The 17582-nt window shown below is 37.3% G+C and overlaps 1 protein-coding gene across 1 annotated transcript in view; it reads left to right on the top strand.

Annotated features, from left to right (window-relative positions):
• The window catches only part of b4galnt4a (beta-1,4-N-acetyl-galactosaminyl transferase 4a), a gene marked incomplete at its 5' end in the record, with an annotated part of 208665 nt that overhangs the window by 103880 nt on the left and 87203 nt on the right, over window positions 1-17582 (top strand). The window contains one exon of the mRNA XM_081355789.1: window positions 330-431. Within this exon, the coding sequence (XP_081211915.1) occupies window positions 330-431 (102 nt within the window). The remainder of the gene's footprint in view (window positions 1-329; window positions 432-17582) is intronic.

A 17582-nucleotide genomic window follows, 5' to 3' on the forward strand; every position in this document is an offset into this window, starting at 1 on the left:
GTATAATTTGTGTTTTAACAACGTTTAGCTCACGAGTTACTGATCCGAGAAGTTCGAATCTGTGAATATATATATAACTCCACCTTGAGTTAAGCACTGACCGCATGGAATTTTATGGTATATATATATATATATATATATATATATATATACAGTAGTCAACATGAAGTTGAAGTGGATCAAAAGTAACTTTGATGAAATGTTTTGATCCACTTCAAATGTTGACACTACTGTATATATATATATATTAGAAAAAAACATGAGATTAAAATGTCATAATCTTTGAAAATGAAATGTTGCCATTGACATCTCTCTCTGTTTCTCTCTAGCAGGAAGATGAGCGCAACGCTGGCACCGTTCATGACAAAGATCAAGCTGAAATCCGCAAGTTGCTCACGCAGAAGTACAAAAAGTTGCCATGGAAACCAGAGGTATGAGCTTCATGCTTTACTTTATTTTTTGCATTTTGCGTGTGACAATGACTCATTATCGCTCGCTTTTGTTTTCTTAATGAGAACTTCTCAAACCTTCACTGAAGCTCTTAATAAGCACATGTTGGCCTGGACCATTTTCTGTAACATGCAATTTTGTGCAATGAACAAATTGCATTACTGTCAGATTTTAAAATCATCTGCAATATCTGCCAAGATTTATCTCACATTTTCAGGGCTTAAGTTAGAGTGCTTATTAGTATTCAAAGTCTGAGTGTGGTTGTTCTTGTAATTTTACTTAATTACTGAACCGAAATGCTGCTCAACCTGCTGGATAAAAGAAAATGCAAATTTGGAAAATCATAATCTCTTTCTGCTTTTTTTTGCCGACTATCCGACTCCATTAAAGTGACATTATTGTCATAATTATTCCCGTTAGATAAAGTAAAAAGGGTTCCTCCTAAGCTGCTTATTTGAGAGCGCACAGGATTTAACCGAGTGCTCTGAACTGTGGGCTTTTCAAACCGTGAGGCTGCTAAACCAAACCACCACATGCAAAATAATGAGTCGGAGCCGCTATATAAATCACTATGAATGAGGCCAGGTGAATTAGTACCATTTCAAAATAATAGCATAGAGGTGGGAAAATGCTGTGGGCGCGAATGGCAGCGGTTTGTTTTCATGGGCATTAGGGATGTGATGGCATCGGCTCCCTGAGGTCCAGTTAATGCACGGCTCTAAAACTCTCTAGACGGTTAACTATATACAGCTATTGGCACAGTAAACACCAAAGTAAGATACGAGGTATTTACCAATTGCACTGTTGCTGAAGTCTAGTATCGAGCTTTGCAGCTGATTGTCCGTGAAAGTGAACATTCAGAGATGAAGTGCCACTTCGATGCCTCCGGTGTGGATGGATCCACAGTTCCAGCATGACTAAATATCCCAGATATGCTTTACTGAGTCTGTGAAGGAATTCGACTGACCTTCACAAAGGCCAGACCTGAAACCCACTTTTTTTTTCCAACGCTGACTTGCGTCAGGACTCATCTGGAAGGAAAACATCATATGAATAAACATGGATCATTTCAAATGCACACTGCAGTTAACAGATTTTAAAGTATTCATTTTTTGTTCATATTTTCAGCCATTTTCAAAGGGATACATCAATATTAAAATACTTTTTTTTAAATGTTATTGGCAATATTAAAATTATATGCCATAAAATTTAAAATAATAATACACACTGGAAATACATAATAGTTTTAAGTGCTAGAAGTATTAATGCACAGTATTGAATTGAGCCAAAGATTACATTTAACAATGTTAAAAGATTAACTTTAAGCGAGTGTTAGATGACTGCAATTGCATTTCTACTGTTTCCTTGTTTTTTATTGTTATTTTAGTTTTTTTTTTTAATTTGTAGTATTTCTTAATATTTTCATTTTTATATTTTCAGTTTTCATTTAAAATAGTAGTATTTTTTGTAATTTTGTTGTGCTTTTTGTTTGTTTTTTGTATTTCTACTTAGTTTTATTTTTATTTCGGTTTTAGTTTAGTAATTTTAGTAACAAATATATTTAGTATCAAATATATTTAAATCATTTGAGAAAGGACAAATTTTCTTGTATGTGCGCACATATACAGAGTATACCATTAGTTGCCAAAGCAACATTTCTAATTTTCATTGTAATATTTATATTTTATTTTGTTTCAGCTTTATTTCAATCACTATTTATTTTTTATAGTTATAGTTTACAATACCAACACTGCTCAAAGTATTGAATTTTAACATTGGTCAAAGAAAAAATAATAATACTAATAATATGAATGCATCCTTATGATAATAGACTTGATTTCTTGAATGATTTCACAGAGTCCTTAGTACTAATAAAAAATATATATACAATTAAATATAGGCTAAATATATATGCAATATGAAACATTACTGAAAAAAAAACTATATATATTTTTTTCTCTCTATTATATCTATGATCTCAGATAAAAAAAAAATATATATATATATATTTTTTTAATATATATATATTTTTTTATCTGACTGCAGAAAACTGTACAAGTACTACATGTACTAGTAGTGTTCTTTATATGTTTGCAGCTTTTGCTTTTCTCCTGTGTTGAATGTTGTGTTAAGCGTCAGCCCCAGTTGCTTCTGGGAGAATGGATGGCCGGTCCCTGACAGGTCTCACAAGCCGTGTTATTTATAGGAGTGAACACAAGTGATAGCTAGCCGAATAACAGCCCCTGAGTTCAGGCAGATGTTCACAGCTTAGCAAAGCAAACAGAGGCTGATATCGCTTAAAATTAGAGCAATTCATTTCCGAAACTCGTGACAAGAGGGATGGCTTGTGGTTTTGTGAGATCATTGGCAAAGTCGGCTGTTCTGATTGGCCATTCACTCAACCAATGAGAGACAACGATTAAAAAAGATGGACAGACCTTGAACCCTTCATGAAGAGATGTAGGTGCGAGGTTAAGGAGAAGGGACTGATGGAGGATTGATGGTAATGGGCACGAGGCCATTAGCAGGACTACAGTCAATAGACGGTGTGTTGAATTTATGGCGCTTTATAGATTCACTGCAACGGCAGTGGGCTGCTTGATACGTCAGTTTCATATAGATGACTTTGACCTCTGGCCTTCACTGCTCGCATTCATTTCCACATTTCTGCTTTTGTGCTAAGAGCATCATTGCTTTTTTTCCTCCTCTGAGGATGATATTCGTTTTCCTTCTTTGAGGAACTCTCTTTAGTCTCCCAGTTGCCGCTAAATGACAGTGCTGACAGCAGTTATCCAAAGCCATTATGTGTCATTAGAGATTTGAGAAAATTGTGAGCATCAGCAACTTCCCATCGAGTTATTACAGTACAGTCACGAAGACCAGAGCTGGTATTTCTGTATTATATCTATGATCTCAAGCACAAACATCTTCAATAGCAACAAAACTACAAAAACTTGTCTAAATTGGCTTGTCTGTGTGCTTCCTAAATGGCTAGCTGAATAATTGGTCTTAAGGAAGTACTGAATGGTTTGGCAAGTTTGACACATTTTGTAGGGAGTGTTTACAGTATGTATGATATGTTATTGTATTCACAAACAGTTAGATGGAGCAGAATGAAAAGATGTTTTTAACTTCTTCCCCACCAGCGTTTTTTTTTAATAATGCCGCCAGCCACCGCTAGCATTTTTGATAGTTTTCACAAAATTTTCATTGTCCCCAGAATATTTTGTTGTATGACTATCTGAACATGCAATACATCAAAAGAAAGAACCGAGCCTCTGATTTTACAAAAAAAAAACTGTTTTTTTATCAACACTTGAATGTTAATTAAGTTTCATTAAAAAACAACATTTTTAGCAAAAAGCTGAGAAAATCGTAGCCTAGAAATCTAGACGCACCCTAGCGGCAGCAAAATGTATTTCGCAGCCAGGTACGTCTAGCAACTCTCAATAAACCTTCTCGCTGCAAAAACCCAGATTGGGTCAGGCCAATCACGTTGTGTATAGAGTAGGCGGGGGCGGGCTTAACATACACGACAGAGTTGCGACGGTTACCTGCTGCTACTTGAAAACAAAGAATGGCGGCTGCTGATGGAGAACAACGGTCTTTCGAATCGGCTTTGGCCGCGACTCTGGAGGACTTGGAGTTAAGTTTTTCTTTGAGAAAAGAGCAAAGAACGGCACTTAAGTCATTCTTAAAAAAAGGAAGATGTGTTCGTCGTTTTGCCGGCCAGATATGGCAAAAGTTGAATCTATCAACTAAGCTCCGCTGTTGGGAAAACGCTCTGGTTGGTTGAAGCGCTGTCCTATTGCGTGCAGAGGGAATTTGAAAGACAGCCGTTTATCCCGCCCCTCGGATTGAGCCGTGACTATGGTGAGTTTCCAGACCTAACATCTTGATGTAGGTCTGGCTTGCCAGGCTAAGAAAATCGTGTTTTTGTCAAAGACTATGATGATTAAAGCATAGATGGAGTAGATCAAGTCCACAAACACCCTCTAAGGTTGCACAGTCCTGTAGCTCGTCCTGGTCGACATTTCATTCAGTAACATTAGGCAGTTTTGATTTATATGCTGTTTAATGTTGATGATCACGTTATTTTACATATGCATTAAATATGCTATCACTTGTTTCTGCTTCTTCTTCGCCTGTGTTTTGCTCTTTCAGAAGTTGCGTAATAGCGCCCCCTTAGTGTCTAACAGTGAAAACAAGTAAAACTGTTGACTAAGCTAACCGGCTAATCAACCAATAGTTTGCTAATTACGTTAATCATTGCATTAATTGATTAGTTTGCAAAATCTAGGCCAGGGGTTCTCAACTCTGGCCCTCGAGATCCACTTTCCTGCAGATTTTTTCTCCAACCAGTCAGTCAAAGAACGGAAGTCAGAGGCTCTGTTTGAAATCGCCCGCTATACCCTCATTCACTGTTGCGGGCGCCATCTTCTGGTTAGACGCGGGAATTCATTTGACGCGACCGTCACAGTGCATTATGGGTATTCTCTAGCTGTTGAGTGTACATTGGTTGCACACTCGTTATTGAGGTGCATTATGGGATTGAATGAGTGCACTCGATAACGTCCAGGTCTCCAACACTATTAGCGAAACAAGCTAATAGCACCAAAAGAACACTTTAGCACCCTCCATATACAGTAGTGGCCAAAGCGTCCAGCCTATAGGAAAATTGACATCTTCATCCTTTATTCAATTTTTTTTTTTTTTTTTTTTTTGCGTAGTTGTGCTTGGAGTCAATTGTTTTGTTTGTGAAATCACAATAAAACATGTCAAATTGTGCGGACATTTTTGGCCAGGCTATCATGCAAAGAAATTATGAACACATGCAAAAACAAGAGAGAACCAATGAAGTATTAATAACTGAACATGCAGTTGTCAATGCATGCTTTTTGATTTTTGATGCATTTTTTTACATAGTAAAATAAAACCTGTAGCTATAGTTCGCCAACTTTTTTTTGCCAAACAACTTTGTCAGATAAATAACCAAGTTTAGTGTTTTATTGTCCACTCATTTTTAAAATATATATATATATATATATATATAAAAAAAAAAGTTTTCCTCATTTTGATGATTTAATCAAACTTGTAGGGTCATTAAAATCATATATTCTCTCCGGACATCACTTTTGGCCACTACTGTATAGGTACGATATATCGGTCTCCATATCGGTATCGGCAGATATATGATCATTTTTTAAGTTTTAGTTATCAACCCGATAAGAAATTGTGGCTGATATATTAAAGCTGAAATATAGAAGCTAAATAATGGAATATTTCCTTCAGATGTGCACTGTTAACGGCTGTTGCACTCAATGGAATTGCTGTGGGGTCTTGAGTGACTTGAGACATCACCGATCAGCTTGTTGTTTGTTGGTGGACTAGCCGACCACTTTGGCCTTTACCACAAATGGGAACGTAGCATAGCATACTGTCTAGACCGACTCCAGAGAGCAATTCTGCATTAGATGCCCACAGATGCACAATTGTGGAGCACGCCACGTCTCTGATGCCCGATCCCAGAGGCATTGTGGGTGACAAATGGTGGCATTGCTTGTCATTCTGAGCGTTGGTGGATTGTTTGTCTGTGTCACACAAGAGCCTGCTTTCGTGGAACGTGATTCCTCCGTGGGTTGCTGTTGGGCTTGGGCTTAGTGTCTGGTATTGAGAGGATTTAGATCAATGGGCTTCATCCGGACTGACAGAGAAAAGTGAAGGTCAGATGCTTTTTTAGACGCACTCATGGGATGTGAGGTTTGCTCTTAGAAATACAATAGGCTCCTGGGAAAAATATATTACTCTGGTGATTCTTTGTGCTGGAACAGGGCCATCTTTTCTGTCTCTGTAAAGTTTGTATGGTGTGATTTTTCTGACCGGTGTGTGATTCTCAGTCATTTTGTAGTATGTGAACCCTACCAAAAATTCCCAAACACAACAACTCTCATGGGACGTTAACTGCAGTTGCAGTGACAAAGTGATCACTTGACATTAATTTTACTTCTGTATATAAAATAAAATAAATATTTCCAGCCAGATAAGACAATTATTTTCATAGCATAGATTAGCATTTATAGCAATAATGATGTGACAGGGTGATCCAAGCTAACACAAACTAAACATGTTCTAAGAACATTTTGCTAACGTTCCCATTAAAACGTTATTTCTAAGTGTTTTTTAAATGTTTTAAAAATGTGGTTTTGCGAGCGTTAAGGAAACATTATAGTATATCACTTTGCAAACATTTTGGGAAAGTTACTTTTGAATGTTCTCTGAAACAAGTAAAAAATTTAAATGAATTCCCAACTGAAATGTTTCAGAAAATGTTCTATGAACAAAATATTTTTATAATGATGTTTTTGTGCTTACGTCTTGAGAACATTATTAAAGACCAGGCAACTTTGAACGAACATTCTATTAATGTTCCTGGAAGAACGTTTGTTCATAACTTTGAGAGAACCTTGCCAGAAAGCCAGCCTGTGTTCGGAGAGCGTTCCCTGTTAGCTGGGATGTCAGTATTCCTCCAGAGGGTGTGTAACATTAATCTGAGGAGCGGACTCTCTTTCTTCGTCTTCCCAAATACAGGTCATTAGCCGGTTCTGGGAAGCAGCAGAGTTCCCATTAATGCATTAATGAGAGCGTTTGATTACTATCATCAATCAATATGAGGCCATGTGACATCATAAAGGACACAGATGAGTGATCGTTTGAGAGATCGATCAATGGATACATAAAGCAACACACACAACAAACAATCCAGTTGATATATGCCATTTCATATTTCCTATATTCATGTTAGAATAGATTCAAATCTTGAGCGTATTGAATTACATTTTTATGGATTCTCCAGGTTTCATGCGATACAACTTTTTGGCAATTGACAGTAAATGAAAACCTATTGTGAAAAGAATTATGTTTAATCAGAAGAAAAAGCATTTGGGCCAAATAGGTTGATCCACAAATCAGCATAACAGAATGATTTCTGACGGTTCACTGAAGACTGGAGTAATGATGCTGACAATTCAACTTTGCATCAAAGGAATAAATTACATTAACATTCATTTTTTTAAATATATTAAAATAGTTCACACAGAACCGTTAGCTCACAATATTACTGTTTGTATTTTGGATCAAATAAATGCAGCCTTAGAGTGAGTGGAAGAGATTTCTTTCAAAAACATGTATATTATATTATATTATATTATATTATATTATATTATATTATATTATATTATATTATATTATATTATATTATATTATATTATATTATATATGACACTCATATGTCATCTTGATTTTGTGTGAGCATGCGGTTTCGAGCCGTGCGCTCTATTGTCCTTGTACCTTGTTTCGTGTTCGGAGCGTGGTGTTCGGATCCCGGCACTCATATCTATTTTGGTTTTGGTTCCATGTCTGGGTTCGGACACTCATTCTCCATGTTTTGTCACTCATGGGATTATTGGTTCATCTGTCCCACCTGTCCTCCCTCATTACCTGCTTTTTTTGCTCCCTATTTATGCTCCTTGTGTTTGTAGTCATGTGCCAGTTTGTCATCATATATACTGTATATATACATATATATCCGGTTCTTGTTACCTTGTCCAGTCCTGCCTGCCTGGGGTAGTTTTTGATTGTTTTGTTTTATTTTTTGTCAAATAAAAGCCCCTTTTCCTCGCCGCATCCCTCACCAAACCCTGACACTTGCAGCTTTTGTTTGCAGATTCCCTTGCCATTATATTTTGAATCTAATGCAGTGACCTTCAAACATGTTTAAGTGTGGCATAAGTGTCCAAATAATTTTGGGGCGACTGCATTAACTGGGGGATGACAAGAACTAGCATGCTCAGAAGGTCAGTCTTGCCTCTTCAAGTCACATTGAGCTGTTGAAGAGCTGCGTAAGTAAGGTTCTTAAATCAGACTCAGAGCCGTGACCGATCCACACAACCCCCTGTGAGCAAGACTGGAATAGGAATAAACATTGTGAAAGAGTAGCGGGAACAGTGGATTCTCTGATTTGCTGATTGAAAAAATCCATTTCCCAAAGAGCGATTTGAATGAGTCACTCTTTGGAAACTCTTTTCAATGGCGCGATCTTCAAGTTCAACTCAATGATTCACTGATCCGGTTACAGTGGTTCTGGAGTTAACGGCTCTCTGGCGAGATAGATTATCAATGAATAACGACTTTAAATCTCAGTCTGTTTATTGCTAAAGCTCTCTTATGACTTCAGAATTTACAATTGGAATTTTGGAATTGGAATTTTAGTTACTGTAGTATTTCATTGCTTTTTGGCGTTGCAATGAATCTTTCAATCAATCAAGAGCACAGGAGATATTACATGAAGATTATATGAACATTGAAGACAGCTGCCATATTTACCCATGAAGGCGATTGAGTTTAATCAAAACCTCTCTAAAAAATCCCTGTGGTTTTAAACAAGAATGGCACTCTATGAAAATACAGTATGTTCTGCTTGATGGTGTTTATTTATAGCAGTGGAATCGCAGGGTTAATCTCTGTGGCCTAGTTTGTGGGCTGGAACCGAGGATAAAAGCTCACAGCACAAATGAGAGACTGACTCACTGAATTCAACAGGATACGCAATAAAACAGTTGCGAGAATTGAATCAAAGTGCACATTATTGATGCTTATATCATTCCCGGTGGTTGTAAAACAGAAACTATTTTCAGACTATTCTTGTATGTTGGAAACTTTCATTTCCCCTTGTAGAAATTCAGGGCGAGTGTAGACATCTCCGAGGGTGTGACATTGTTAAAGATAGGATGGAAATACATGTGGTCTTAGATCAGCATGTGGTCAGTGCTTTCAACTCTGCTGTTAAAGTGTTAAATCAAGTCGTCACCTTTATTTATTAAAGGCTTAATAAAATACAGGTTGTTTCGAAGTTGCTTTACAGTGATAATAGGAAAATAAGAGGGGTGTAACGATACCCTCATGTCACGATTCGATACATATCACGATACTGAACTCACGATACGATATTATTGTGATACTCCAAGACATATGATAAAGGGTTAACAATATTTTCTGTTGATTAAAATGCTAAATTTGATATTACATTGTGGGTGTAAATGAATAGGCTTGAACTTGGAGCTGGAAACCCAAAGCACAGACAATAAAGACACCAGAATAAAAATATTCATGATTCTGAAGCTGAAAACAATTATTTTAGATGAATATGCTTGCACTCTTTCACTGACTAGACATTTAAAATAATGTAGGCCACTTTTTACTGGTTACATTAGACATTTGGCATTATCAGGACCCACATATATTCCCCCATTGCATTATTATACATTATATTCAACATTATATAATATATAGAATTTTTCACTATCCACGATACATATTGTTGCATTTTTTGATATATTGTTACACCCCTAGAAAATAATGATTCAGTGTTGCAAACAGAATTCAATTCTGCTGTAAAGCAGCTCTAAAAAGACAATAGTAAACAGTCATTATTCAGTTGAAAAGTGGCCATATCCTTTACTTTTTAGATTTTTCCTCCTTGAACATTGTAAGCCCACTTTTATAAAATGCTTTGTATAAAAGCCTGTGTACTTTTCTTCTGTGGAACACAAAAGATATTTTGAAATATCTTAAATATTTTTGAACGTGTCCAAATAATGAAACTCAGTGGGGATCCGATGTTGTTAGTGGTGAGTAAGTGATGACAGATCTATTTTAACCTTTTGTTACTGTACCTTTAAGACCCCTATGTAAGTGATCTATTTTATGATTGGCTAAGATTTTCACATGGATTTCACTGCTTGGGTTTGTTGCTGGGTCCAATATAAGCCGCGTTTCCACCGAAATTAACCGGAACAATTTGTCCCAGGAACTTTTTTTTCCCCAGACCTGTTGCTACCCGTTTCCACTGCGGTCTAAAGTACTGTGAAGATTAGGCAAATAGTCCGGTAGGACTGCACGCGACTTTACAGTTCCCGCTGGATGTCATCCTCTGAATTTAAGCTTAATAAAGCCTGAACCTCGTCGTCGGTCCATCAGGCGTATTTTTTAAACTCCATTGTTGATTCGAATAGACCAGTGGTTCCCAAACTTTTAACAGGCATGTACCCCCTGAGACATTATAGATCTTCCGGAGTACCCCCAACACCACCAATTGTTAACAACAAGTTTTTTTTATTTTTATTAATATTTATTTTTATTCATTTTGTCGAGAATAGTGAATAGAATCATAAACATATGATACAAATCTAATCAAAAGTCAACATATGATACAAATAGGGCTGTGACGGTGGCAGTTTTTTACCACCGCGGTATGGACCCAAATACCGGCGGTGTTGCGGTGGTCTGGGGGTTGTTTTGAAATAAATAAAAAAACAAAACAAAGAAACAACACACTAAAGCCTGTAAAGCATTGAAATAAATATCAGTAAATACTGGTAACTTACATAATATAATAAAGTTGAATCTATTTAAAAATAAATAAATAAATAAAAACTTAAGTTAAATTTTCCACACAAAGACGCGTGATACAGCCTACCGCTCTGCTCTTTGAGAGGGATGTGGGACACGAGCAGGAAAGAGACCATCGATCTATTTTCTGATATCTTCATGTTTTCTACTTGTAAAAGGTATGAAGAGCGAATTCTATCTTCCACAATTAAGGGCATTTAGCCACTCATATGGCATTTAGGCTATGTTTGCGCGCTGCCAGAGAAAGCCAAACTAAAATCACCCGCGCGTGTGAAACGCGCTTTACAAATGAACTTGACGCGCCTTACCAATTAGGCTATCATATGTCTAATAACAAGCACAAACTGTGTTAAAAAGAATTTGACGTACAAGTAAAAATGTAGGCTATCTGTCCTAACACAGTAAAAAATACGAAAATAATCGACCTAAAAGCGAGCAAAGGAAGAAACGTTTATAATCCCCTTTGGAAATGGGTGAGACGCAAGATATGGGAAAAGAAACAAGAGATTCCATACAGGGATGAGTCACGATTTTTGAATATTCGATTAGTTGATTTAATTATAGAATATCTAATGTTCTAATGTCTGTTGTGCGATCATTCTCTAAAATAAAATCTCCATGTTCTGGTGCTGATGCGGTGGTGACGAGTTCATGTAACCAGAGGGTGACGCTGCCAGTAACGCACATAACAGCTGTCAAGAGCCGGCAAAAGTAATGAACGTGTCAAATATAGCAATGAGACATTTGAATAGTTTATTAATAAAGTGTTTGTTTTTTTGTGTCAGTGTTAGTTAGTTGCTGACGATGCTGACTCGTCATCTTCGCAGTGAACGCGCCTATAGAGAGAAATGCACACTTCATACGGATTAGGCTACATGCTAGTCGGTTTATTTTCGTTTTGAATTGTTTTGTTTAAAAGTAGACGGTTCAAGCTCTCTATAAGGAATAGCTAATGAAATATTTTTAAATTCGCTAATAATCGGATGACCAGATTGCAAACCAGAATTCAAAGCCAAAAAAGCTTAAGTTTATGGGCTCACGCACAACTCTCTCATTCGTCATGAATTCAAACTTTTCCATGGCTGCGATATAACATTTAATTGCTAACCTATTATTTATTTTGTAAACAAAGCTTTGTGTGTCATAATATTAATGTAAAACAGCATTAATTTTTTTTTTGGCAAACCACCGCCGGTACTACTCAGCCACCGCGGTGGTGCGGTTGTCAAGATTACCGGCAATTCGCGTACCCCCTGAAATCAGTCCACGTACCCCAGTTTGACAACCGTGGGAATAGACTATTACTGTACGCACCGCAACAGATGGTGGTTGAATAAAATGCTGCGTGGAGTCAACCAATCAAAATGCGGCATGAACTCAACCAATCAGCATGTTCAGCGCCCAAGTCCCACCCCTGGAAGTTCCTGAACTTTGGAAAAGTACTACCTCGTGAGCAGGGACTTATGGAGGGGGAAATATTTACCCGGAACTTCATTTAGAGCCTGGTTCCTGTGGTGTAAACACACCGAGTACCAGCCCAAAGTTCCTAGTTCCTGGGGAAAGTTCCTGCGGTGGAAATGCGGCCATAGTTAGCACTGCTTCAGCCAGAGCTCCAAACAGCAACAGAAATTGACACAAACACAACAAAGAGAGAATTATTAGACAATAATGTAAAATCTACTACCATTGTAAAGACCCACACCTTTTGTTACTGTTGCTACGTCCGAAAAGCCATGCCGCTCTCACGCCACACATCATGTTCTCACGGAGCAAAGTGGACACTGACGATACGTCGACAGACAGGTCAGACCAGGTTTTGATATGAAACAAAACCTCAACTTTGGTCCTTTAAAAGAAATTTAAACAATAAAAACGTTTTTTTGTGGCTTTTTAAAGGAGAACTACGGTCAATTTTAACATTGAGCTCATTTTTTTGTACATTTGGAGTGCTGTCAATACAGAGAACAACGACAAAAATCGGTGTTGCCTACACCGAGTTATTGTATTTTTAAAATTTGCACTTCAATGGGGCAAGTACTAAACCTGCTTTTAGCCTCTTAATATCCTTGATGTGTCATTACAAGTGCACAGAAAATGTGAGTGATTCCTTCAGAGTGAACATGAGTGAATCGGACTGCAGTAGATGTGAAAGATATGTATAAAAATGATGTTATTTAAGCCAGCGCAAATACCTGTTTACATCCTGTTTTCGGTTGAAGTCCACAGTAGTCGATTGCCGAGTTCACGCGCATAGGTTTAGTTACCTATGATCACGCGCGTGAACTCGGCAATCGACTACTTTGGACTTCAACCGAAAACAGGATGTAAACACAGGTATTTGCGCTGGCACTTGTAATGACACATCAAGGATGTTAAGAGGCTAAAAGCAGGTGTAGTACTTGCCCTATTGAAGTCAACAGGGTGCAAATTTTAAAAATACAATAACTCTGTGTAAGCAACACCGATTTTTGTCGTTGTTCTCTGTATTGACAGCACTCCAAATGTACAAAAAAATGAGCTCAATGTTAAAATTGACCGGAGTTCTCCTTTAATGTGCCGTGACAGATCGCTGTAGCGCCTTAGTTAACCCTCTGGGGTCTGGGCTGTTTTTGGGGCCCTTGAGATGTTCTGACATGCCCTGACATTTGTGCTTTTTTCAGTTGCTTATAAACACATAAATGGCAAAGGTGTAAATTCACTCTATAAAGCACAAACAGGGCTACCATAATATGTGAGCCACGTGTATGTACATGTTTTCATTTTTGAGAGAATAATGTTTATGCATGGATATTGAAAAAACTAAAAACTAAAATTTCTGAAATAAGGCCACAAAACACATAGTAAATATGTGTCAATAAGACTTTTGAATAATGGATGTCCTCGCCTAGTGTTTTTTCTTCAAAATTATGTGAAAATAGTCTTGCTTTATCGTTCACATAAAACAATACATTGATTTAAATTGATGTAAAACAGGTTTTGCTTGGAAAGCCAATATGCGAGGGGGCGTGAACGAGGAGTGGTTTACAACTTAGAACACCCACTCTGCATAATGACTCTGCATAATTAGCCATTCATTCAGGTGTGACACTGAGCCACAATGCAAGATATATTTAGAAGAAGACTTATATTGACCATTTAAGATTTTGCTTACATCTATCTTGTAAATATGTTTTGCCATTTTATTAAAAAGGTTACAATTACAACAATATTACAATTTCAACAATATTTCATGTGTACTCTTTCTTTGTTAAAAAAAATGATTTTAGGCCTACATTTTATCTATGTATTCATTACTTTCATATTTCGCCTGACTGTAACGTTGTTTTCATGAAATATTAGGGCATATTGTTAATTTGCAGTTTAATACGTTGCTTATACAAATAGCCTACATTTTATTTCAGCATATTTCAGTCGATTTTTACTCATCTCAGTATAGCAATACAGTTTGCTGAAACATCATCATTCATTCACACACGCGATTTAAATTTAAACTGTCTTTGCCAGCTGTGGTAAACAGCGCGCATCTCTGCCGTTCATTCATTCATAAACAGAAACCCACGTGAAGAAATTCACGTGAGAAGGAAAAAACTTACTAGTATTCCTCAGCTCGCTCCTCGATATACCCGCACTTCTGGGGGACATTTTCCATTATTATTCCTCACAGCTGCAAGACGGTGTAAACAAGTAATGATCTGAATAAACTTGTGTTTTCTCGCGCTGATATGGGGGCGTTCACAGGATTGCGCGGATTGCCTCAGCCATTTGCGTTTGAATAGCGCACGCTCTCCGTGGGCGGAGTCACATTACATCTGAATCAGATGTAATTAGCTCGACTGGAATCGCTCTCTTTTAATACAGATTTCACAAGATGAGAATATTTGTTTTTTATATAAATTACTTCATTAAAAAGAAGAGAATTCAAGCTTCATGCCTGTGTGACTGTATGCCTGTTTGACTGAGTATTCGCTGAGTTATTGTTCATTTTCGGACGCGTTTCAGAATGGACTACACTGACAGAGAGAAGGCAGAACTCGCCTCGTGTTTATTTTTCTTTATTTGGCAAAAAGCACAGCACTTTGTTTTTATTGTGAGTATACACAAAAATAATACACATTTAACAGAATCGATTGATGTATGAAACTTGTTTTGTAAAATCAAAGTCAAAAGAGTATTTCGGGTCTCAATTCAACTCATAAGGAAAAAAGCGAGCAGATCACGCTGGCGTGATCTCCGACCTCTGAGGGTTAAAGCTGCTCGTGAACCGATCTCTTCCTTCTAGTTAATTTATAGCATCAAATAAATATGAATAAACATCAGAAGGAATGTTGTTTCAACCGCGGAAAGATGTCAGGACACACCGCTTTTCAAGTTCAAATCGTTAACGACCCCTAACTGCTTTGTCGGACAAAATGGCGGATTCGGCGGATGGCAGGTTATGATTGGTCAGATCGCCTGTCAATCAAACTCCCTGCGAAGGGTGAATTGCGCCATTAAATGGGAACTAAACCTCTGAACAACCATCGTTAACAAGCTATCACCCAAAAAAGATAAAAAAAATGGATAGACAATTTTTTTTTGGAGCCCTGTCCATCCGTGTTATGTCACAACCTTGAAGATTTCTGAAGGAGCTATTTTTGCAGCTTTGTATGGGTTTGAACATAGTAATCTACAAACTCTTATTTCAAAAGAGCCATATTATTATTTTTTTTGCATGATATGACTCCTGGAAAGGCCTTGAAATTGCTTCACCAACTGCTTCAAGCTTTCTCAGCAAGAAGCCCACCATCCCTCCTGTGTCTGAGGTCAGTTACCGAAAGTACTATTAGATAAAGTACAGAACTGATGGGTTGACCGAGTTCAACTCAACTGTGATGGTCAGGAACATTTGTACATCAAAGATTCATTGCAAACTGATGCATCCAAACTTTCTCCAGTTCATGAAAGCGAATGAATTTCCCTCCGGTTCCTCAACCGCAAGGTGCCTTTATTCTGAGTCTCTGTGGTGTGTGCAAATGTGGTGTGTAACAGAATTGTGCTTCTGATCTTCTCGTATTGATCGCGTTTAGAGAATTCGCAGAGGGAGAGAAAAGAATCAATTTCACGCCAACAGCAAGGAATAAACAATAACTCCCAGTTCTCTTCTGTCTGCTCGAGTCTAATGTCTTCTGACAGGCACCAAATACCGGGAATAAAATATACTCGCTTGAAAGTGTAGCCGGCTGTCTAATGTGAATATGTCGGTTCTATTTGTCGGGCTTAAAAAGCTTTAACTGACATCGGCGAGAGGAGGCATTCTCAGTATTGTACGTGGTCATCCGTGCTTTAGCATGCTAACTGATGCTAATCGTTTGTGACACGCCCCATCAGAAGCGAGCGCCATGAGCGCTTTCTGAAACGATCGGATTTTTCTACTGGGCTGGAAAATGTTCTCATTTTCCTCACTCTAGCTTCGGGGTGCAACACCTCTGATGTTCTCCGCTGTGTTTTATTGTGGGTTTTTTTTTTGTGGGGGGGGGGACCTGTAGACGCTCCGTTGAGCGTGTGGAACAATGTGCCTTAACACCAGTCGTCTAAATAGCTGTTGTGTTTTATTAATGCCTAACTCCTTGTGGGTCAAAACATGGCGGTTCAGTTCTGTTGAGGTCACTTAGCAGCGGTCAGTACAGGATTTGATCTACATCCCTTCTTCTCACGGATCTTCAGCGGTTTGGTGACTCAATCCCTAGTGTCATTCAGCTGTGAATCTTATAATACTGCAGAGGTTTCCCAAAAATCGTGGTTGTTTTTATAAAAGACTATAGAGTGCTGCAGGGATTGGCTTTTTTAATGCATCAACCTGTTTCCATTGACAAAAACCCAATAGGATTTTTCCATTGGTTTTTGGATTGTTGCAGAAAATAAGCTTTGTGAGATACAAAATTTGATTCTTACACGTTTTGTTCATCGTTTTCACTAATGAACACAGCTTTTATGAATTTTGAAGCCTAAAAACAATCATCTGAAGTAACGTAGGCAATAAACGAACTACTGAGGAAGCAATATTGTGTTAAATAGTATCTAATTTATGTCAAATTATGTCAAATTATGTCATTTATTTGATAATTTATGCATATGGTAATTTGTGACAGCATTAGGCTTGAACATTTAAATATTTGGCTGAAAAAATATATATACTGTAGGCCTATATGTTTGGTGTCGGTAAGATTTTTTTAAAAGAGTCTCTTTTGCTCAACAAGACTGCATTTATTTGATCAATCTAATAAAAAAACCAGTAATATGTTGAAATATTATTACAATTTGAAATTATTATTTTTTATTTGAATACATTATAAAATGTAATTTATTCCTGTGATCAATTTCAGCATCATTACTCCAGTCTTCAGTGTCACATGATCCTTCAGAAAGCATTGTAATATGCTGATTTGATGCTCAATAAACATTTCTGATTATCATCAATGTTGAAAACTGTTTTATATATTTGTGGAGACAGTGATAAAAAATGTTTTTCAGGATTCTGTGATGAATAGAAAGTTCAAAAGAACAGCGTTTATTTGAAATAGAAACCTTTTGTAAATGTCTTTACGGTCACTTTTGATTAATTTAATGCACCTTTTGCTGAATAAAAGTATTCATTTCTTTAAAAAAAAAAGACTGACCCAACCTTT

Source organism: Scardinius erythrophthalmus (assembly GCF_964197995.2).
Source record: "Scardinius erythrophthalmus genome assembly, chromosome: 24".
Lineage (NCBI taxonomy): Eukaryota > Metazoa > Chordata > Actinopteri > Cypriniformes > Leuciscidae > Scardinius > Scardinius erythrophthalmus.